A 24,282-nucleotide genomic window follows, 5' to 3' on the forward strand; every position below is an offset into this window, starting at 1 on the left:
GAACTAATACCAATACTCCTCAAATTGTTCCACACAATACAAACAGAAGGAACATTGCCAAACTCTTTTTATGAGGTTACAATTACCCTGATACCCAAACCACAGAAAGACATTACTAAGAAAGAGAATTACAAACCAATCTCACTCATGAACACTGATGCAAAAATACTAAATGAAATGCTGGCAAATCGAATCCAAGAACACATCAGAACCATCATCCACCATGATCAAGTCAGCTTCATCCCACAGATGCAGGGATGGTTCAACATACAAAAATCTGTCAATGTAATCCATCATATAAACAAGCTGAAAAATAAAAACCACATGATCATCTCATTAGATGCAGAAAAAGCTTTTGACAAAATACAACATCCCTTCATGATAAAGGTCTTGGAGAGAGCAGGGATACAAGGAACATACCTAAACATAATTAAGGCAATATATAGCAAGCCAACAGCCAACATCAAACTAAATGGAGAGAAACTCCCAGTGATTCCACTGAAATTAGGAACAAGACAAGGTTGTCCACTCTCTCCATATCTATTCAATATAGTTCTTGAGGTCCTAGCTAGAACAATAAGACATCAAAGGGAGATCAAGGGGATACAGATTGGAAAAGAAGTCAAACTCTCACTGCTGATGATATGTTAGTTTAAATAAGTGATCCCAAAAATTCTACCAAGGAACTTCTACAACTCATAAACACTTTCAGCAATGTAGCAGGATACAAGATTAACTCAAAAAAATCAGTAGCCCTCCTGTATACAGAAGGTAAAAGGGCTGGGAAAGAAATCAGAGAATCAACAACCTTCACAATAGCCACAAATAGCATAAAATATCTCGGAGTAACTCTAACCAAACAAGTGGAAGACTTGTATGACAAGAACTTTAAATCTTTGAAAAAAAAATTGAAGAAGACACCAGAAAGTGGAAAGATCTCCCATGCTCTTGGGTAGGCAGAATTAACATAGTAAAAATGGTGATCTTACAAAAAACAAGATTCAATGCAATGCCCAGCAAAATTCTTCAAAGACCTCAAAAGAATGATACTCAACTTCATATGGAAAAGCAAAATATCCAGGATAGCCAAAACAATCCTGTACAATAAAAGAACTTCTGGAGGCATCACAATCGCTGACTTCGAACTCGACTACAGAGCTATAATACTGAAAACAGCCTGGTATTGGCATAAAAACAGACAGGAGGACCACCAATGGAACCGAATAGAAGACCCAGATATCAATCCACACATCTTTGAACACCTGATCTTTGATAAAGAAGCAAAAAATATCAAATGGAAAAAAGAAAGCATATTTAACAAGTGGTCCTGGCATAACTGGATATCAACATGTAGAAGAATGAAAATAGACTCATATCTATCACCATGACAAAACTCAAGTCCAAATGGATCAAAGACTTCAATATAAAGCCAGCCACACTGAACTTTATAGAAGAGATATTGGGAAGTACACTTGAATGCATCAGCACAGGGAACCGCTTCCTAAATAGAACCCCAGCAGCACAGACACTGAGAGAAACAATTAATAAATGGGACCTCCTGAAACTGAAAAGCTTCTGTAAAGCAAAGGACATGGTCAACAAGAAAAAATGACAGCCTACAGAATGGGAAAAGATCTTCACTAACCCCACATCAGACAGAGGTCTGATCTCTAAAATATACAAAGAACTCAAGAAATTGGACACCAAAAGATCACATAATCTAATAAAAAAAAAAATGGAGTACAGACCTAAACAGAGAACTCTCAATAGAAGAATCTAAAATGGCTAAAAACCACTTAAGGAAATGTTCAACATTCTTAGTCATCAGAGAAATGCAAATCAAAACAACTCTGAGATTCCATCTTACACCTACAAGAATGGCCAAAATCAAAAACACTGACAACAACTTATGCTGGAGAGGTTGTGGGGAAAAGGGAACACTCCTGAACTGCTGGTGGGAATGCAAGCCGGTACAACCCCTTTGGATGTCAGTGTGGCGATTTCTCAGAAAATTAGGAAACAACCTTCCTCAAGACCCAGTAATACCATTTTTGGGTATATATCCAAAGGATGCTCAATCGTCCCACAAGGACATGTGATGTAGGAGGGTCTTTTATCTATCTGTTGTTTTACTGGTTAATAAAGAAATTGCCTTGGCCTTTTGATAGGGCAGAATTTAGATAGGTGGAGTAGACCGAACAGAGTGCTGGGAAAAAGAAAGCAGAGTCATGCAGATGCCATGGAGCCAGCTGCCAGGTCAGACATGCTGAATCTTTCCCAGTAAGCCACCACCTCGTGATGCTACACAGATTATTAGAAATGGGTTAATCAAGATGTGAGAGTTAGCCAATAAGAGGCTAGAACTAACGGGCCAGGCAGTGTTTAAATGAATACAGTTTCTGTGTAATTATTTTGGGTAAAGCTAGCCAGTGGCCGGGAGCTGGGCGGCAGGAAGCAGCCTGCAGCTCCTTCTACAGACATGTGCTCAACTATGTTCATAGCAGCTTTGTTTGTCATAGCCAGAACCTGGAAACAACCTAAATGCCCCTCGACCAAAGAATGGATAAGGAAAATGTGTTACATTTACACAATGGAGTACTACACAGCAGAAAAGAATAACAACAGCTTGAATTTTGCAGGCAAATGGATGGAGCTAGAAAACATTATTTTGAGTGAGGTAACCCAGACAGAAAGAAAATTATTGCATATACTCACTCATAGGTGGTTTTTAAACATAAAGCAAAGAAACCAGCCTACAAATCACAATCCCAGAGAACTTAGACAACAATGCGGACACTAAGAGAAACTTACATAGATCTAATCTACATGGGAAGTACAAAGTAGAAAAAGACAAGATCTCCTGAGTAAATTGGGAGCATAGGGACCTTGGGGGAAGATTAAAGGCGGGGGGCGGGGGTAGGGAAGGAAGCAGAGAAATATGTAGAGCTCAATAAATATCAATTTAAAAAAAAGAACTAAAAAAAAGTGGTTCTCTTGCCTCATATCTCCAGATATGAGCCACCATACCCTTCTTTTTATGGTGAGGATTAAACCTATGACCTTACACCACTGAGCTCCAGTCCCAACCTTTTTCTGGATCTTTCTAATATGTTCATTCTCTGATATCTGAAGAGGATATAGGGAGAGGACTTGGAATAAAATAGTTATGAAGATTCAACATATAGCTAAGCACACATCTTTAATCCCAGTACCCAGAAGGCCGAGGCAGGTGTAACTCTTTAAGTCTGAAGCCAGCCTGGTCTACATAGTGAGTTCCAGGACAGTCAGGGTTATATACTGAGTGAGCCCATGCTCAACCTCCCTCCTCCCACTCCTGAAAAAAAGATTCAACATGACTTTCATACAAGCTTCTTTGCTCATCATTAGGCTAAAGCAAGGGAGTCTGAGGGCTGCAACACAAGTCACACATTAGGAGCACAGACAGAAACTATGGTAGCTTATTTGTTTTTTAAAGATTTGTTTGTTTGTTTGTTTATTTATTTATTATGTATACAGTATTCTGCCTACATATATCCTATAGGCCAGTAGAGGGCATCATATCTCATTAAAGATAGTTGTGAGCCAACATGTCGTTGCTGGGAATTGAACTCAGGACCTCTGGAAGAGCAGTCAGTGCTATTAACCTCTGAGCCACCTCTCCAGCCCACTATGGTAGCTTCTTAAAGCCCAGTGTGCACAAGAATCACCCATGTTCATCATGAAGCTGACTGGGCTCCATGCTTGGGATTTTACATAGGAGGCACGGGAGGCTCAAGCACCTAATCTCAAATGATGCTGATGCTGGTGTAGGATCACACTTGTCCTAGAGAACAAGGGATGCAGCAAACACACTGGTGATATGGGGAAAAAATGGGCAGACTACTGGGAGATAAAACAATCACCCGACTGATAATTCAGAAAGAAAGTTTAAGAACTGAATATAGCTGGGTGGTGGTGGCGCACAATTTTAATCTCAGCACTTGGGGAGGCAGAGGCAGGAAGAGTTCTGTGAGTCTGAGGCCAGCCTGGTCTAGAGAGTTGAGTTTCAGGGAAGCCAGGGGTAAATAGAGAAAATCTGTCTTGAAAAACAAAACAAGAATTGAATATAATTGTTTTACAAAATAGTATATAAGTTGGGAATTTATTCTACCTTGCTTTTTTTCTTTAGCATCTTCAAACTACCACGTCATGAAAATGTTCATGTAACACTGTGACAACTATTCACAGAGTCTATTTATAGATCCCGATTCGTGTAGGGAAAACATGCGCTAACAGCTAGCACTGACACGGACTATGCACACCACTTCAAAGACTTTCCCTATAGACTGAGATCACCACACACGGCCTTTTCAGATAATAAAACTTAGGTAACTTAAGTAATGAATCCTTTTTAAACATTTTTACAAACTTAGAAGAAAATCTTTTCAATAGAGCACACGACCCAAGCATGAGCTTTTCAGTGTTACTGTCTTCACAACTCACACAACAGAGTTAATGTTCTATAGTAAGCACTCTAGGTCAACCAGAGCTGTATAAAGCCATTCCTTTAGACAGTAACTGAGCTTGGAGCTGGGCAGGGGCCATTTCTGCCATCTGTTTTCTTTCAGTACCTCAGGGGCTCTTAGCTATTGCTACTCAGTGTACTGACTTCTAAATTTCATCATCCATGAGTGCATTCATCTTCAATCCTGGCACTGGAAAGTAAAGCACGCGGATCTCTGTGAGTTTAGGCCAGCCCAGTCTACAGAGTTCTAGGTCAGCTGGAATTAGAAAGTGAGACACTGTCTCAATATAAAAATAAATAAATAAAAATAAAATTTCACCGGTCCACTTTCCCCATTTGATCAATCCAAGAGTGACTATACAGAAGGATTATAATGGTGGGTTTTAAGATTTCTTTTTCCTCTGTGTGTGTGTTGTTCCTCAAGTCTACCTTTCTGTGAAACAGAGAGTCTCACTGTCCTGGAATTACCAAGGAGGCTAGACTAGCTGGCTACTTAGCCCCAGGTGTTTTGCCTCTATCTCTTGGGTGCTAGGATTACAAGCATGTACCAACACAAATGTTTTTTTTTTTTCTTAAAAATGTTGGTTTTGGGGATTTAACTCAGGTCCTTAAGTTTTCAAGGGAAGTATTCTACTAACATAGTTATCTCTGCAGCTCCAAGATGTAATTTTTTTGTAAGATTTTTTATTTTATTTTTTTTTTTAGGGTCTGGTTGTTTACATAATCCCAGATCTTCAGGCTAGTCTATGGTCTATGGATGGCTGACTTGTTGCTACCATCAATAAAGTGGGGTGATGACTAGACTTTGTATGTGTGTGTTTGTTTATAGTATGCTGCATCAGAGACATGTAAGTACTTAGGGTTGTGTTAGTATAGCTGTTCATTTATAGGTAATGTAGCTTAGTTTGTCCTTTTGGTCCAAACCTATATGGATACTAAATATCACTCTGTATTTCCCTCTCTTTTATCCAACTTGTTGGCAAGCAGACAGCTCTGAAGAGTAACAACGGTCAGTTACATAGTAAAGAAATGTAAAGTGAACCTCATGAGGAGAAGGAGCGAAATCTGCTATAATCTGACCACAAGGGAGTTCCTAATGTTGGTATCGTAGCATCATTGCTCAAAGTCACAGAAAGATCACATTTACTGACCTGGGGAATGCTGGGAAGTTGCAAGTGAGGTCATGGAATTAGAGAGGTTAAGGTTGGCAGTGATACTAAGCTGGCTCTGCAGTGCAGGAGGGTAAGGAGATGTGGGTGTCAGGAGGGACTCCTCACTGGCTTCTTCATCAATTCCAGGCAAGTACGTGTCAATCAAGGCATCAAGAAACTTAACAATAAGCTCAGCATAGTCTGGGATTTGTGTTTGCTGTAATGGAAAATAGGACATTATTTTAGCTCCATTTAAAAAAAATTCCCTCTGAAGCCAAGAAAGGTTAACTGATATCTGGGGCTTGGTTGACTGCTTTGCTTTCTTCCTTTGTTTATATTCTAGAACATTAAAAAGGGGGACTGGAGTAGTATTTAGAGACAACTATGGAATTTAAAGCTTTAAATTTTATTTAGCTTCCCCTAAAAGCTTCCAGATGAACCTGCAATTTCTGAAAGCCATGCCCAGACAGAGGGTTTGAATCCACAGACAATGTAGTCCTCAGCAATGATGTCTAGCCAGTTTCCCAAAGAAGAGAAAGTGGGCAGAGCACCATCAGGCTAGCTGCTACTCAGATGCCCCCAGAGAGACACAGAGGGGCTCAGCAGGTAACAACCATCCACCTGTTAAAAACTTCTGCATAACACACTTCTGTGACTTCAGGCCCATCTTTTTAATGACAACCTATGCATATCAACAGTTATTACAAATAAACTAAATCTAACCCTTAAAACTGGAATGAGATATAGATAGCTCATCAAGATTTAACACCCCAGTATCTAGGATACTGTGGGGGGGAGGGGTGGAGCAGAAGCCCTGCCTTCAAGGAACTTCAATTATTTTAAAAGAGACCACCTACAAAAAAATAATAAACACAAATTCATACACTATACCAACAAATGCTAGTCAAAGAAAATGAACAGCGAAGAACAAACTCAATATAATAGTTGGATGTAAAAATGTGCCCCTGAGGTAGATTTTAACAGGCATCATGCTCTTTGCTAGTCACCAGACAGGTGTGTGAGTTGCTGGCACATGTAGAGGTCCAGCAGTGGTTCTCAATCTGATGCTGCGACCCTTTAATAGAGTTCCTCATGTTGTGGTCATCCCTAAACATAAACTTATTTCATTGCTACTTCATAACTGTAATTTTGTTATTTTTATGAATCGTAATGTGAATATCTGATTATGTTGCCCCAAAGGGGTCATGACCCACAGGTTAAGAACCACTGGTCTACAAGCAGAAAGTTTCATAGAGGCTTTATCACACCCTTCTGAGAAGTCAAGCCTGAATTCAATATTTTAAAATAAAAATTAATAGATAAACATATTAAAAGTATTGCCTCTTTTGGAAAAATCTTTCTAAAACAATGTGTTTGAGATGGTACTTTGGTTTGAGGATAGTGTGTGCTCTGAAACAGGCTCACAAATATAGCTAAAGACTCTGGCTTATCAAAAATTAGAGAAAAGTCGTTTTTTTACCTTTGAAAAGGGTCCTGCAAACCGCCATAAGCCATTGAAACCAAAACCTGTAAAACATCAAATGCTACTCTTACAACAAGCAAGGCAGCTTTAGATAGTAATGGAAATTAAGCTTGTATAGCCGACAGAATCTATGCATATATTTAAGACATTTTAAAATGAGTGTCAAAGATGACTAAAATGTTCTTAAAATAGGCTTAGCATTTTAATAAAGTGGTCAAGCAGTTATCTTACTGAACATATAACTTAGAGTCAGAAAATGACATGAAGGGAGGGAGAGAAGTAGGAAGGAGCCTATCCCTTCTAGAGAATTCTACATCAGTGCTTGTACAACAGTGCCATAGCTGCAGGCTATCAGGTCCTCTCCTGGTATACTTAGTTACTTTGCAGGTAAGATGTTTGGTACTGTGGAGGGGATTCCTCATGATACACCACACTCTGCACAATTCCATGGATTGGATTTAACAAATTTGGATCTTGGCACAATGACAAGAGGGTATTGATCTTAGAGTCCAACAAATTGTGCCTAAAAAAAAAAAAAAGTAAACAGAGGAACATTAAATAAAAAGATTTACTGGAAAGCATAATATATATTCCTTAGAACAATGTGGCAAAACTGAAGACAAGCGCTGTTAACTTTCTGGTGCTTTTCTAAGCCATCTAGTGAAGGAGTGTGTGTGAGTGGATTGCCTCTCGTTTTAACCCTGTACCCTCTACGTCCTCTGCGGTCTGCTTGGATACACTTCGAGGGGTAAACTCAAATTTTAATACTAACCAGTGCCAAATCAGACTGAATTTTGCTAAGGAAAGCACAATTAGTTTGGAAGGGGTAGAATGTGGAACCTTACAAAGAAATCATTTCTAAATCAGCTGCAATCTACTAATAAAAATCTATTTAAAAAGTAACATCCAGATATGTGAAATTCAGAAACTTTAAAATGAGATTAAACAGCAAATGCTGGATGTTCAATAAGCTACACTGATGTACTCAGGTTTATAAACTGAAGTGTGCTTACAGTATCTTCAGTTGTTTGACATAACTGTTTAAAAATGTCCAACACCAGGTTCATTCTACTTCCCCTTCATAAGTATCAGATTCTCTCAAGATTTTTATCTCAGCAATGAAACCACTACCATCCATTTTAACATGCAAACCATCCATCTAGCAGTACTCCTTAGGGACCTGCATGGACAACCTCTAGAATTCTTTCCTCCTAAATGTGCTTTCAATTCTACCTCTCCTTATACTCCAGATACTGGCCTCTTGGAATAGTGTCTTATTACAATCTTTCTGATTCAACATACTGTTTCTTCCAACTCATTCTCAACATAATAGCCAGAGTATATTTCCATAGTAACCTCATTACCAATTAAAAATTTCTCAACAGCTTTGCACTGTACAAATGGATATAAACTCAATATTTAACAATGGCATAAACAAAGGCTATAGCCAGACCTATGCCCTATGTCCATCCTTCACCTTGAACTCTATTGCTCTAAATTCCACACAAAGGCCCTTTTACAGTTTTTTTAAATTTGCCAACAACTTTCTGTAAGAGTTGTCAGCTGACATATCCAGGAAGAAGGGCTCTCAACTGAAGAATTGTTCCTATCAGAATGGTCTGTGTAACGTTTTCTTGATTTCTAACTGATGTAGAGGGCCCAATCCACTGTGGACTGTGCCAGCCCTGGGCTGGTGGGCCTGGGATGTATGAGAAAGGTAACTGAACAAGCCAGTAGGCAGCATTCTTCCATGGTCTCTGCTCTAGTTCCTGCCCTGGCTTCCCTCAATGATTGGATTCTAACTTGTAAGATGAAATAATACCTTCCCTTACCAAGTTGCTATTCTTTACTTTTTTTAAAAATTTGTTTTATGTGTATGAGAATTTTGTCTACATGTACGTCTGTGTACCACATGAGAGCCTGGTGAACACAGAGGTGGGCATCAAATTCCCTGTACCTGGAGTTACAGACAGTTGTGAAATACCATATGGGTGTTGGGAGTCATTCTCTGGAAAAGCAGATATGCTTTCAACTGCAGAGCTAGCTCTCTAGTCCTTTCTCCAAGCTATTTTGGTCAGTGTTTTATCACAGCAACAGAAATCAAATGAGAGCAAATAGTTTGAAGTTCAAGTGTTGAGAGTAAAACCAACCTCCTAGATAAGAGGTCAATTCTGTTTTCACTCAGCTGTGAATAAATACAGAAATCCTACGAAAAAGAAAACAAAGGGCTAGCAAGATGGCTCAGTGGATAAGGTGACAGTTGTCAAGTCTGATGACCCGAGTTTCATCTCCAGGAGCAAACATGTGGAAAAAGAGTACTGACTCACCTCCACATGTGTGCCATAGTACATATGCATGTGTGCACTAAAATAAGTGCAATATTTAAAAGAAAAGATTTGTGCATCCCCCACCCACCATCACACAAAGAAAACTAAGCAGGCTGGTTTAAACATAGCAATCTACCAGTTTGTTCCTGTGAAAACTGTAAAATACTCATTAAGATAACCCACTAAAGCAATCAGTAAGATTAGGGAAAAAAACATAGCTGTAGTTACTATTAAATTATAGGTTTTAAGATTTATTTTTCTTTTCAATCATGTGTTTGCATGTCTGTTTGTGTGTGGGTAAATGTGAATATGTGTTCAGTGTCCTCCGAGGTCAGAAAAGGATGCTGGGAATGGAACTCAGGTCCTCTGCAAAACCAGTACATGCTCCTAACTGCTGAGCTATCTCTTCAGCCCCACAGCTACGGTTTTTGTTTTGGGGGCTGGAAATCAACCTTGGGCCCTTGTGCATGCTAAGCACGTGTTCTACAGAGCTGTAGTCCCAAGCCTTAAAATCATTAACCATTTCTCTATCTGGTTAAAAACACTAGCTCCATTCCCCACTCAGGTAGTAGATATCACTGAAATACACTTCCTGTACCTTTTTAGAGCACCTGACACAAAGACAGACACAGAGGCTAACTACAAACAAGAGGAGATACTTACACAACAGGAAACACTTTGGGAAACACAACACTGGCTTCTGCTAGGTATTCATAAAGAATTCGTTGATCAAATTCATCTGTAGTATATTTTACCAGTGTAGCCTGCCAAGATGCAAAGAGTAAACATGTTATGACTGAATCTTTATATTTTGCTGAAGTAAAAACATCTTCCTTTCATATTTGTAATATTTAAGGGGCTGCTAAGAATTTGAGCAGGAAAACCCTCAAAAAGAGAAAGTTCTGCCAGGAGTAGAGGTGGCACATGTCTTTAATCCCAGTACTCAGGAGGCAGAAGTAGATGGATCTCTGTGAGTTCAAGGCCAGAATGGTCTGCACAGTGAGTTCTAGGACAACCAGGGATACACAGTGAGACCCTGCCACAAAAATAAATAAGTAAACAAACAAACAAACAGATAGGCAAAGGTCGGGGGTTCCTTACCAGAACAGTAAGAAGCAGTGCTTGGATCTTTGGGTCAGTAAGTACTTCTTCATCCAATAGAACATTTGATTCAGACACTGAGACTCTCCGTAAATGTGGGTGCTGCTGTGAGGAAATCCTTTGGGTTTCTGCAATAGGGCATGGAGTAGAGTACCTACAGTCACTTTACTCAACATATCTTAATGTTACATTTTAAATTCAACAGTTCTTTAAATAGATATCTTAATTATCAATATAACTATCATACAGAGTTACTATGCACTAATATAACTATCAGCTAGTGATTGACAGTGCTGTATTATCTATCTGTCTGTCTATCTAGTAACCTTTTTTTGAGGCATGGTTTCACAGTTAGATCAGATTTGTCTCAAACCTGGAGATCCACCTGCCTCTGCCTCCTGAATGTTGGTATTAAAGGCATGTGCCACCACCACCTGGTTCAGATCTCAAATTTGTGATCCCTCTGTCTTTGCCCCGAGAGTCAATTACTTTTACTGCCAATTTAAGGGCTATAGAGAGCTTATCTTTGGAACAAGAGTATGCATTTCTATTCTGTACAACAAAGATCATAAGGACTGCTGGAAACAAAAGTGTCTTCTGTCTGCAGTGATCTAGATTATTTATCAGCTTGTATCTCACCCATTTCGTAATCAGTTTCTGCCACTCTTCTCATTTTGGGGGGTGTTGTGATCCCTGATTCCATTTCTTGTCTTTTAGGAGCCTTTGTGTCTGATATCAAGTGATCAAAGCTTTTTCTTGTTCCTATAAAAAAAAGTTATAACAGATTAAAGTTCATTAACAGCAGTGTCTACAAATAATAATATCCTAATAATGTAAGCTTGCAGGGAAGGGCCTGAAGCAAGCGGAACATCCCTGGAACGGAGTCTAGACGGCACTCTCCATTTCCTCTTCAAGGGATCTGGCCCACAGCTTTCCAGGAGAGTAGAGTCTTCACTGGTCTAAAAAGCTTGAGATTATATTTACTATCTTGAGGAAAAACTAGACTCCATCGAGAAGGGTAAGTATTGGTAACAAAGACAAGGAGGAGATTTTGGTCTGTGGGAACTGTAGAAAAACCTGAACAGCCTGTTCAAGTAAGGAGATTAAGTTGGTGTCAAGAAAAAGTCAAAACAGATCAACACTCTTCATAACAGGTAAAAATTAAAATTTGACTTTAATTGTTCAAGATATGTATGCCCAGAAGTATTAAAAATTAGATATATAAGGAGACATTTCAAAAGTGCAGCAAGCTGTCCTGTCTCACACTTGGCCTTGAGTTCCCCAATCACATATAGTGGTATTTAAATGTCCTTCTCTTATTTAAAGGAGAAGTATTTATATCACATTATGATCTGTCTTTGCTCTTTAGATTCAGAGAATGTCTCTTTTTGCTTGGTGCAGTTCTAAATAACAATGTGGAGGTGAGTATGTAGCTCAGTGGTGGTGTAACTGTCTAGTGAGCATAGGGGTTTAATGCTCAGAAATACACACACAGTAAAAGAAAAAGTTTGTAATGTATACCTTAAATGAACTCATTTTAAAAACCAGAAATGAAGCCAATATTACAAAATCAGACAAGTGATTTGATAAATAGAACGTTCTGACTTCATGTATTAAGAGTAATAAGTAATCACAAATCACAAGGCCAAAAGCATCTAGAAAAATCTAGTCCAGCCTCTACCTTTCGTGTGAATGGAAGAAGCCATGAGTGGTTAAGAGGTCAGCCTGAGATCACACTACTAAGGATCCTGTACTGACCAGGATGAAAACTGCTTTTTTGAAACACTTTTTTTTTTTTTTTTTTGGATGGGTCCAGCTGAGGCCTTATTTTGGAGAATACAATTGTATTGGGTTTGGGAGGAGGCGGGGGCCAGAGGGGTATGACAGATGGAAGATTTCTCCCAAGGTTGGTCAGAGGGCTAGGGCTGTTCCTCTGGTGGGTCCCTCATTCCCTGCACTCTGCCATACAGCTGTCTCCTCTGTGAGCCCTGGGCAGCTGCAGGAGCACAGGCTGGCAATAGCTCCAGTAGCCCTTCACTTGGACAGGATCAGAGGACTCTGATACCAGCTTCGCCTCGTGGGTGTCAATCTTCACAACCATAGCCTTGGTGTGACTAAAAGAGCTGGAGCCTCCAACAGAGCTGAAGTTGGGCTGGAAGGAGCTCATGCCATAGCTGAAGACAGGGCTGGTAAGTTCTTCATAGGCTGAGCCCTCCTGAGTAGTCACTGGTGGTCTCTGTATGGATACTCAAAGCTCTGCATTCCAGATTCCAGCCTGCTTTTCTCGTCCTCCAGGTAGCTTGTGGTAGGTGGCGATCTCAATGTCAAGTGCCAGCTTGATGTTCATCAGCTCCTGGTACTTGTGCAGCTGCTGGGTCATGGCCTGCTTGGCCTGCTTCAGGGCACCTCCATCTGGACCATTGGCATCCTTAATGGCTATCTCCTCAAGTAGCTCAGCATCAGTGATGGCAACCTCCAGGGTTGCTTTCCGGCCTTTGAGATCTTCAATCTCCACCTGCAGGCAGTTGATGCCGTGGTTCATCACAGAGATCTCGGTCTTTGTGTGGTGCAAGTCATCCCCATGCTTCCCAGACAGAGTCTGTAATTGCTTGTACTTAATCTGATACATGCTTTCAGCCTCAGCCTGGCTGCGGTTGGTGATGTCCTCACACTGAGCATGGACTTCAGCAATGATGCTGTCCATGATCAGGAAGAAAGTGTTGTCCATAGACAGCACCACATATGTCTGAGATCTGAGACTGCAGCTCGCAAATCTCCTCTTCATGGATCTGTTGAAGGAAGTTGTTTCATCAGTCAGCTCTTCCAGGTGGGACTCCTGTTTCACTTTGTTCATGTATGCTTCATCCACATCCTTCTTGATGAGGACAAACTTGTTCTCCATCTCTGTGCTTGTTGATCTCATCCTTATATTTATTCTTTAAGTTCTCTACCAGGTCCTGCATGTTGCCAAGCTCTGCCTCCAGCTTCAGCTTCTCCTGGCCCAGGGCTTCCAGTTGCCATTGAAGGTTATTGATTATAGCTCTCAAACATGTTCATGTTGCCCCTCAGTGTCTTCGGCTGCTGCAATAGGCTCCATCCACTTGGTCTCTAGCATCTTGTTCAGTTGCTCCAAGAAGTGCACCTTGTCAATGAAGGAGGCAAACTCGTTGTTAAGGGATTTAATCTGCTCCTTCTCCTGAGTGTGCACAGCCTGGATGTTGGGGTCTACTTCCAGCTTCAAGGGGCTCTGATTCACCATGACTTCTGAGATGTCCCCTACACTAGCCCTACTGAAGCCACCCAGACCCATGCTGGTCCCAGGCTTCCCTAGAAGCTGCTGCTGTCCAGCCAGGGAAGGCTGAAAAAGCTGATGTGCACACCAGGTGCACGCATGTATGAGTGCTGAAGGTCTGGAGACCGGAGGTGGACACCTTGTAGGACTTCTGGGTCATCCTGATGGACATGGTGAAGTCTGGAGGTTTGAGAGCAAGTGCAGCAGCTGGTTTTAGGCCATGAGACAGTGCCTAGCAAAGACCCTTTATCCCATTAGTGCTCTCTATAGTGTTTGGAGGAAGGTGGTCATTCCATTGATTTGTCCTTCTCTTTTCTTTTACTTTAATTGTACTAGTTCCTGAATGATCTACTCCTCTTCCTATAATTCAATTATCTAACTCTTCAAATAGTTATCAGTTTGTTTTTGTTTTTTGAGACAGCATCTCTCTATTATGTAGCTCTGGCTGTCTTTGAACATGCTATGTAGATCAAGCTGGCTTCAAACTCACAGAGATCCTTCTGCCACTGCTTTCCAATTGCTGGAATTAATGGTGTGCCCTACCACTTCCAGCTATCAGTTCTTTAAGGAGAACACACACAAAACCTTTCTTCCAGCTTTGAAATGTATGACGAACTGCTGCTCCCCACGGCTGTCCAATGTGCAACAGCAAGCAGGGCTCCTGCTCCTCAGTGCCCACCAGTCTCCGGGGACCATCAATCTATCCTTAACATGAGAACCACAGTTTATCTTTCACATTTGAGTGACATCATGCAGTGTTTGGTTTTGTGCCTGAGTTATTTAACACAGTAATCTCTAATTCTACCCATTTTACGGCTATTATTTATCAATCTGAATTAAAAATATGCTTTATCTATTCATTAACAGATGGACACTGAGGTTGCTTTGTTTTTTTTTTTTTTTTGCTCTTTGTGAGTTCTGCAACCACACAGAATGCAGCTGTTTCAACACACTGATCTGATCTCCTTTGAATATATATACCTTGTAGTGAAAAACGATAGTTCCAGCCTAGTCTGTAAGTGCTATTCAACTTATATTATTTATCAACAGGGTCCACTATGTAGCCTGGACTAGCCTGGAACATGCTATGTGATCTAGGCTGGCCTCTTCTTGTGCTCCACCCGCTTCTACCTCATGAGAATCATAGGCAGCATGATCATATCTGATTGGCAGCTTCTGAAGCCAGAAACCTATTGCATCTTTACAGTCCTCTCTTCCCACCTGATTCATTAGTGAGGCATCAACTCTTCTCTGTCCACTCTCCTGTGAAAATACCTCACACTGGATTCTATTTTCCCAGAGGTTCTGCCTTAGTGTGAGCTGGCACTGTTTATTTTTTCTCTTAGATTGCTAAGTCAATCTTATAAATGGTCCCCTTACTCCACACTGCTATTGGGAAAATGTTCCAAAAAATAAAAATCACATTTTGTTCCTTCCTTAATTCAAGATCTCTGTTGGAGCCGGGCGGTGGTGGCGCATGCCTTTAATCCCAGCACTTGGGAGGCAGAGGCAGGCGGATCTCTGGGAGTTCGAGGCCAGCCTGGTCTACAAGAGCTAGTTCCAGGACAGGCACCAAAGCTACCAAGAAACCCTGTCTCGAAAAACAACAAAACAAAACAAAACAAAAAAGATCTCTGTTGGATGTATGATATGATACATTTCTCATCATGGCAGAGTCTTTGCTGTTGTGTTGAGACAGAATCTCTCTACAAAGCCTTGGCTGTTCTGGAACTCACAGTATGGACTAAGCTGGCCTAAGAGAAATGCACCTCTGCTTCCAAGTGCTGGGATTAAAATGGAGCCACCATGCCCAGCCATGGCAGTCTTCATGGCCACAATGACTACTCCAGCCTCGTTTCCCATGTGACTTTCCTGTAACACTCCAACTGGTCTACCACAACTGCTCTCCTGCTCTCCTAAACCACTGCACTTCTTCTCTCGAATGCACACCCTTCCTTGTCATGTCTATCTGGCTCTATGTACCACATCTAAGATCTGGCTCAAATATTACCTCTTAATTTCGTAAGATCCTCAGTTTCTTCATCAAGACACTATCATTTTAATGCTATCTGGCATATACTGTTGTCATCAGCTGATTTTAAGTCATAGCCAACAAAGGATAACCCCTTTGTTGAACAGAGACCCTATCTTTTCTACCTAGAATTGAAGGAATACCATATTTTCTCTGAGGTTAAATTTTCACTTACAACTTCCTTGATATGAAAGTCCATAATTACAAAACACAAAGTAGCTGGGAAAGTCCCAGCATTACTGATGACAAAGGGTTAGCAGAAAGGAACTCAACAGAAGATGACAGACCTGTGTAACAATGACCGGCATTTGTTATTTCTTCTTTCAACATTTACTGAAAGGTTATTCGTGTTACACTTTGTTGTCTGCTCACCAATTTCCTTATGAACACAAACATTTTCACAATACTATCTCAAGTTACTAAGTACGCTTGCATGGGTAACCGAAATCCACATTCACATTAATGATCACAGATTATACATTTCAATATATCCGAGTAACAATGAAAATGGCAGCCAATGAAAGGCAGTGCCTCACACTTGCTCTGTGGGTCAGTGGATGGTCTCTTTCAGGAATTCACTTTATCAGTTACCAGAAAGGAGAGGACTCAGTATTGTAGGTTTAATTCTCAGAGGAATATTCATGAACTGAGCAACATTAACTGTCAAAAATTGCATCTTGGGCTGGCAAGATGGCTCACAGTGGAAAGGCGTCTGCCTTAGGGCCTGACAATCTGAGTTCAATGCTCAGAATATAAAGGTTTGAAGGAGTGAGCTGACAACACAAGGCTCTCCTCTAATGTGTGTGTATGTACCCACAAACATGTATCTCTAAAAGGAATATCCTTATTAATTGAAAAATATCTTTTTTGGTTCAAAGAAAATATGGTGACTGGTTTCAAATCTCAGTTGATACATTGTTTTCAAAATGATAATTTAGGGAAAGTTACCATTATAGACCCCTAGTACAGCAATGCTTCCTTTCTTCTAGGTATCTGTAATAACTTTTTTTTTTTTTTTTTTTTTTTGGTTTTTCGAGACAGGGTTTCTCTGTAGCTTTGGTGCCTGTCCCGGAACTAGCTCTTGTAGACCAGGCTGGCCTCGAACTCCCAGAGATCCGTTTGCCTCTGCCTCCCGAGTGCTGGGATTAAAGGCGTGCATCACCACCGCCCGGCTGTAATGACTCTTATACTGTCTGTTGCCCAAAAACTCAAAGGCCACAATACTTAAAAGTAGAAAATTAAAAACATAGAACTAAAAATCAAATTAAATTCAAAGCCATTCCAAAGTTTCATTCTCAAAGATATAGCTGAACTGATCTATCAAAATCAAACTCCCTTATAAAAGCCACACAAGGGCTGAAGAGATGGCTTGGTGATTAAAACACATGTCACTCTTTCAGGGATCCAGGTTCTGTTCCCAGCAAGAACAGGAAGCTCACAAATGTCTGTAACTTCAGTTCCAAGGAATATGATGCCCTTCTGGCAACCACAGGCACCAGGCACACATGTGGTATATATCTATACAAATGCAGGCAAAACACTCATACACATAAAGTAAATAAGTGAAATTAAAAAGTCACAAAAGCTTTTGTTACATCAAAACAGTAAACGTTGATGATATAGTTTCAAATAATTCCAAGAGAGAAAGTAGTTAACCATTTATCACAGCAATAATAATGTAAAACTTGACATGAAATCAAGATAAACTAACCAAGCAATTTCTTTGTGTTGGCTTGAGAAGGCTGCCCCATGTCCAAGCTCATGGATTTCCTGGCCCGGGGACTGGTCTGGCCTACAGATTGGTAGGTTGCTGCAAGGTATCCTTCTGAACCTTTGGGAGAAGACCATGGCTGGTTCTCCTTTAGTGTCCTGGGAGATTTAAACAATTTAGAAGAATTAATTAACAAGAAGATGACAAATATAGCTACTGTTCACTCATTCCTAATAGCTATCCTATTTCCTAATGATGGCAACAAATTAGTCTGAAAACTGCACTTTAAAGGACTACAGGACACAGACTTGCTAAGTTCCCATTAAGTTGTCCAGGCTGGCTCGAATTTGTTATGCATTCCAAGTTGGATGGTCTTAAACTTCTAATCCTTCTGCCTTAGTTTCCAGAATGCTAGCGTTACACTACAGTTGGCTCTTAGGGTACAACTCCTAATGTACTCCCAGAAGTATCAATGTTACATAGGAAGATCTATACTGCATAATTTTGCTACCTTTTTCTTTCCTGCAGTACAGGGATTGGCAAGTGTTCTAAACCCCGAACTACTTATATATTTATTGATTGATTGAGATAAGGTCTCATGTAGTCCAGGCTGGCCTGAAACTCACTATGAAGTCAAGGATGACACTAAACTTCCCAAGTGCTGAGATGACAGGTGTGTGCTACCACAGTCAGCTTTCTGAAGTACTGGGATTAAACTTAGGGCCATACACATATTAGGAAAGATTTCTCTACCAACCAAGCTACATCTCCAGCTTCTGTTTCGTTTTTGACACAGGGCCATATGTAGCCAAGGCTGGCCTCAAACTCACTATATAGCTAAGGATGCACTTGAATTCCTGATCTTCCTGCTTCTATCTCCTAAGTATTGGGACTACAGGCATTTGCCACCACACATGGCTCCAAATTTTCCAATTTAACAAATAAAATTTGCATTATTTCTACAGTGTGCAACATGATTTTTAAAATGTACACATGTGGCATGCCTAAAATATGCAAACTTAGGACATGTATTACCCTACATATTTTTCATGTATTGCAGTGAGAACACTAAATTCTTTTACCTTTACCTTAGCACTTTTCAGATATATGTTAAATACACTGTCATTAACTTATGTTGAATAATAGATCTCTTGAACTTATTGCATTGAATTTTTTTCTTTTCTTTCTTTTTTTTTTTTCCTGGTTTTTCAAGACAGGGTTTCTCTGTGTAACAGTCCTGGTTGTCCTGAAACTTGCATTGTAGACCAAGTTGGCCTCGAATTCACAGATATCCACCACCTACTTCTGCTTCTGGGATTAAAGGCGTGTACCACCACTGCCCATTTGCACTGAATTTTATAATCAGAAAAAATAAAGTCTAAATAAGCATTTGCATTATTACATTATTTAAAAACCAATAAAAATAAGATTGAGAATTAAGTTTTCCCAAAATACAGGCAACTAAGTTACTTTTTCCTTTCAATAACTAAAGCAAGAAAATAAACTCATGTGAATAACTGAAGAAATAGACACATAGAACACCATGTCTATGGGGAAAACTTGCATACACTGTTGCTGTCAAGTGCTGGTGAGGTCTTCTTACAATCAAAAAGAAAGATATTAGTAAGTTTAGTGACATGATCTCTCAAAGATCATTTTCTTATGTTCAACACTGTGTATCCAAACCACAAATATATTTTTGTTTAATTCATATTATAAAACAATCCCCCAAAGATAGCAGTTACATTGGGGAAAAAAAATCCTAGATGAAGCCACAAGTAATAGTAGACAGAGTTTTATGATTCTCTCATATAGACCTACATTATACAAGCTGGGTATGGTGGTAAAGACCTTTAATCCCAGAACTTGGTGGTGGCAGATCTCTGTGAGTTTAAGGTCAGTCTACTCTACATTCTGAGTTCCAGACCATCCAGGGACATAGAGTCAGACCTTGTATCAAAGCAACAACAACAAAACTACACCATAGAAAGGTTCTAATGTAATGACATTAGTAAATAGTGCATGCAAATGTTTTTAACAATTTATATCACTTTAAAAAAAAAAGATTTTATTTACTTCACGTGTATGAGTATTTTGCCAACATGCATGTATATTTGCCATGTGTGTGCTCCACGGTGGTCAAAAGAGGGTGTCAGAGTCTCTGGAACTTCAGGTACAGATGGCTGTGAGTAACCACATGGGTGATGGGAACTAAACCCAGGTCCTTTGCAAGAATACAAGTAGTGGGCTGGAGAGAAGGCTCAAAGGTTAAGATCAATGGCTCAACCACAGGGTGGCTCACAGCCATCTATAATGAGATCTGGTGTCCTCTTTTCACCAGCAGGGTCAGAACACTGCATACCTAGTAAATAAATCTTAAAAAACAAAAACAAAAATAAATGCTTTAAAACGCTGAGTCAGCTCTTCTGCCCTATATCACTTAGTCTTTAGGCATGCAATGATGCTTCTATTTCATGTTAGTTTTCTCCCAGGTCCTTTTCTGCAACCAAACCTTTCAGGATGGTCTTTCTTTCATTATTCAAGTGTTCTGTGTTTAAAGAGGTGAACTAATGATAATATCAGAACAGACTAGAATGACTTTAATACAACCCATATAAAATAGTGTTCATCTAGGAGAAAGCTTTGATTTCTACACTTGCTAGACCATCTTGAGCTGCTAGATTACTTTGCTGCTAGCTTCTATCACAGGGAAATTGAAGCCTGACTATAATTATGATACCATGTCCACTTACCTATAGCTAGGGTCACCATGATGAATGGGATATGTATCCATAGGAACATTTTCCATTGAAATATCAGTAAGAAGAAGGGACTTCCTATGCTTGAGGCTACACCGACTTCGAACCTCTTCGGACACTGTGAGTAGAGCTAACAGGAAAAGGAAAAGCAGATAAAAAAAATTGTAAAAAACACAAATGTGACCTAAAACAGGGTTCATTTCTTGCAAACTTAAAAGGATATTACTATTACACGTACACATAAAAAGACTTGGACAGTGTGAGATTGAAGTCTATATACCTGCAGAACAGACTTATCATTTAGAGTTTATAGTCTACATAAACATGAAACACACAAAGAAATTTGTAAACACCTTACTTTCTCAGGCACTTGATTGCCTATTTGGTTTCAATAATCACAAAAAGCAGGCAGGGCATGTATCTGAAATGCACTGATAAAAATATTCTGGGATGTAAAATGGTTTCCTCAAGGTTACATGCTTGAAACAAACAAAAAACTGGAAATAATGAAAATTTGTTAAAGTGAAAATAGGCATCTTCCATCAAACTACATTGTCTGAATAGAATACAGTAAATATCAGATAAGATAGATTTAGTTTAGTAAATGGTGGGGATGGGACAGGCATCCCAGGTAAAAGAGCACAAAGAATGAGTATTAAAGAGGCAGAAAGCCCTGTAGGAGACAGTAAGTAGATTGGCTTGAAATAGCCTGTCCTTTTGGAGAGGCTATAAAAGGAGATGTTCATGAAATTTAGATAGAGGACAGAATAGAAGACTATGAAGGCCTGAGATGATAGGCTGAAGCAATCCAATTTTAGGATATTTCAGATCCCAATGAAAATTCTTTTATGATCAAAAACATTTTGGCAAAATCATTACAATTTTAAATATCAAAGAACTGAACTGTGAATGCTCTATTTAGCCAACAAACTAGTGCAAAGACTTGAAACTAGGCATGGGTATCTTGGTGATCCTAAGCCAACAATAGAGGTAGACTAATTTTGTCAGTTTTGAGCTTTTTTTTACCTGCTAAGTAAGCCACACTCTGTGTGTTCACCTCAAATTTGTCACAATTTCTATGTTTGTTAACAAGAGTTAGCAGTGTATGCAAAATTCTGACTGTTCTTGCAACAATGGCAGGTGAAGGATGCCTGTACCCTATAAAAAGAAGAAACAAATAACAAGTTAACTTAGTTCATGAACAGATGTTTGAGCTTTTCTGCTGTGACAAGTAACTATAAGAAAAGGAAAATTCCTGCTATCCAAGAATAGCCCTTTGTGAATGTGAACATAAAAATGTGGAGTTAATTATACGTAAGAGTAAGTACCCCACATGTGTACAAGGGGATACTCCCTGAAACCCTAAAGGAGAGGGCATTAGGAAAGATGCTGGCATTGTTGAATTTTCATTTCCTAAACAAGCACAGAGCTTAGGAATAAGTACAAACAAAAACTAAGCATCAGAGGTCCCCTCGAGATTTCATTTGAAATTAGGGCTCTACTACTTTAAAAGTATTTCTTCTTTGGGTCTGGAGCAATGGCTCAGCAGTTAAGAGCTGGTTGCTCTTACAGAGCACCAGAGCATGGTTCCCGCATCCCACAAAGTGGCTCACAGCCACCTATACTTCCAGTACTTCCAGTTCCAGGGGATCCAGTGTGTCTTTTTTCTTTTCTTTTCTTTTCTTTTTTTTTCTTTTCTTTTCTTTTCTTTTCTTTTCTTTCTTTCTTTTTTCTTTCTTTTTTTTTTTAATTTTTCGAGACAGGGTTTCTCTGTAGCTTTGGAGCCTGTCCTGGAACTCCCTTTGTAGACCAGGCTGGCCTCGAACTCCCAGAGATCCGCCTGCCTCTGCCTCCCTAGTGCTGGGATTAAAGGCGTGCGCCACCACGGCCTGGCCTCCAGTGTGTCTTATAGCCACTTCAGGTAACAAGCTCGCAGGTGTTACATAAACATGCACACAGGCAAAATACTCTAAACATTCATGCACATAAAATAAAAACAAGCAGGTCTTTAAAAAATTATTTCTTCTTTTTCTATTTTCTTCCTTGTTTGGTTTTGGGCTTTTGTTCTTTGATTTTTGAAACAAGGTCTCACTATGTAGCTCTGGACTAGGCTGGCCTTGAACTCACAGAGATCTACCTGCTTCTGATTCCCAAGTGCTAGGATTAAATGTGTGTACCACCACACTGAGCTTAATATACATATATTTATTTATTTATTTTATAAAAAATTGCCCACCTTGACAATGGTGTGGCTTGGGCAGCATTTGGGGCTATGGGCAGTGGGACCAGAATCTAACTCTAATGCATGAACTGACTTTGTAGAGCCCATTCTCTATGTAGAGATACCTTGCTCAGTTTAGGCATGGGTCGGGCTGGGAGTGTGTGGGTGGGGGCCTTGGTCCTGTCTCAACAAGGGGACAGGACAGTCCTAGTTGACTTCCCAGGGGAGGCCTTAACTTCTCGAAGGAATGGATCAGAGGTGGGGTAGGAGGAAATGGGGAGGGAGCGGAAAGCGCAGACGGAGGGGGAACTGGGATTGTTATGTAAAAAATGAATGAATTAAAAAACAAAACAAGAAAACCTGCCCATCTTAATAGAATATGGTTATGAAGCTCTGAAGTCAGTAATGAGAAGCTAAAACTAGGTAAGACAGTGAGTTAGCTCTAGTCTAGTGGAGACGGTTGACTATAAAAACAATGAAATACTGAAGAGCAGTACCAGAATGGTGATGCTCTAAGGTACACAGTACACAGCAGCGGGAGCATTTGTACATAGTACAAGAGTGCTGATAGAGAACGTGCTAGAAACAAGTTGAAGAGTAACTAGGATCATATCTGAACATTAATGCACACTAACTGGAAATCCCTTTTACTCCTTGGCAATGCTGGAGACTGAACCCAAACCTTAAACAAGGTTCTACAATTGAGCTAATCCCTTAGCCTTTTGTAATTAAATCTGTACAACATTCTGTAACATACATATATGAAATAACATGAATATGCAGTTTATTACTAACCAATAACAGCAATTAAGTGCTCAGTACTTATAAATTTTACTATCACTTATTTTGCTCTTTTAAAATCTGTTATGGAAATTAGGTTCTAGTTAAATACTAAATGAAACAACTCATGTAGATATGGCTTCCGATTAAAGTAAAACATATGGGTTAGATTATGTTAATTTATCTCAAGTAATCAATTCCTTTTTTTTTTTTTAAGATTTATTTATTATGTATACAACTTTCTGCCTCCATTCATACTCACACGCCAGAGGAGGGCGCCAGATCTCTTTACAGATGGTTGTGAGCCACCATGTGGTTGCTGGGAATTGAACTCAGGACCTCTGGAAGAGCAGACAGTGCTCTTACCCACTGAGCCATCTCTCCAGCCCCATCAATTCCTTTTTGTAATTTCTGGCTTTTCGATACTATTTCATGAAATGTCCCGACAAAAGGAGTCTTTCTTTACCTTTTAAGAGGTGTCCAACTAGTGCAAAATTAAAGTTAGAGTTGAAATTAAGTCCAACAAAGTGATCCATTTGCTTGCAGTGCCATTCCAGAGGATTCCGGATTGCCATAAATACTTCTTCTGGACTCTATTAAAAACAATTAGGAGATAGGTAGTTGATGGACTTTACACAGTTTCCTTTTTCATTTCCCAGTACTGGAACCCCAAATCAACTAAGCTATATATACTCCTGGCTCAGACACTTTATTTAAAAACTTACTTTTTCAGAGAAATTTTTAGTTAACAGAAAATCCCCTAAGAACATTTAGGGTACTATAAATGTAAGATAGTCAAAAAGATAAGTAATAAGATAGTGGAAAACTCAAATTGCTTTGATTTACAACACAATTTGTGTGTGTGTTGGGTGTGCTAGGAACTGAACCCAGGGCCTCATGCATGCATGCTAGGCAAACACT

The 24,282-nt window shown here is 39.7% G+C and overlaps 1 protein-coding gene and 1 pseudogene across 5 annotated transcripts in view; both read right to left on the minus strand.

The window, feature by feature from the left end:
- Nf1 (neurofibromin 1) overlaps nt 1–24,282 on the minus strand; it is a 263,626-nt gene that overhangs the window by 13,784 nt on the left and 225,560 nt on the right. For 4 of the 5 annotated variants that reach the window (XM_050128876.1, XM_050128877.1, XM_050128875.1 and 1 more), the window contains 10 exons: nt 23,828–23,954; nt 21,387–21,518; nt 20,355–20,490; nt 17,602–17,759; nt 11,206–11,328; nt 10,567–10,694; nt 10,129–10,229; nt 7,519–7,661; nt 7,136–7,182; nt 5,656–5,872 (listed from right to left, as the gene is read on the minus strand). In XM_050128876.1, the coding sequence (XP_049984833.1) occupies nt 5,656–5,872; nt 7,136–7,182; nt 7,519–7,661; nt 10,129–10,229; nt 10,567–10,694; nt 11,206–11,328; nt 17,602–17,759; nt 20,355–20,490; nt 21,387–21,518; nt 23,828–23,954 (1,312 nt within the window). The remainder of the gene's footprint in view (nt 1–5,655; nt 5,873–7,135; nt 7,183–7,518; nt 7,662–10,128; nt 10,230–10,566; nt 10,695–11,205; nt 11,329–17,601; nt 17,760–20,354; nt 20,491–21,386; nt 21,519–23,827; nt 23,955–24,282) is intronic. The other variant, XM_050128878.1, reaches the window with a different exon arrangement.
- On the minus strand, nt 11,358–14,030 carry LOC126492434 (keratin, type II cytoskeletal 8-like; annotated as a pseudogene).

This window comes from Alexandromys fortis, unplaced genomic scaffold (assembly GCF_014885135.2).
Source record: "Alexandromys fortis isolate MF-2015 unplaced genomic scaffold, M_Fortis_MF-2015_v1.1 scaffold_80, whole genome shotgun sequence".
NCBI classification, from domain to species: domain Eukaryota; kingdom Metazoa; phylum Chordata; class Mammalia; order Rodentia; family Cricetidae; genus Alexandromys; species Alexandromys fortis.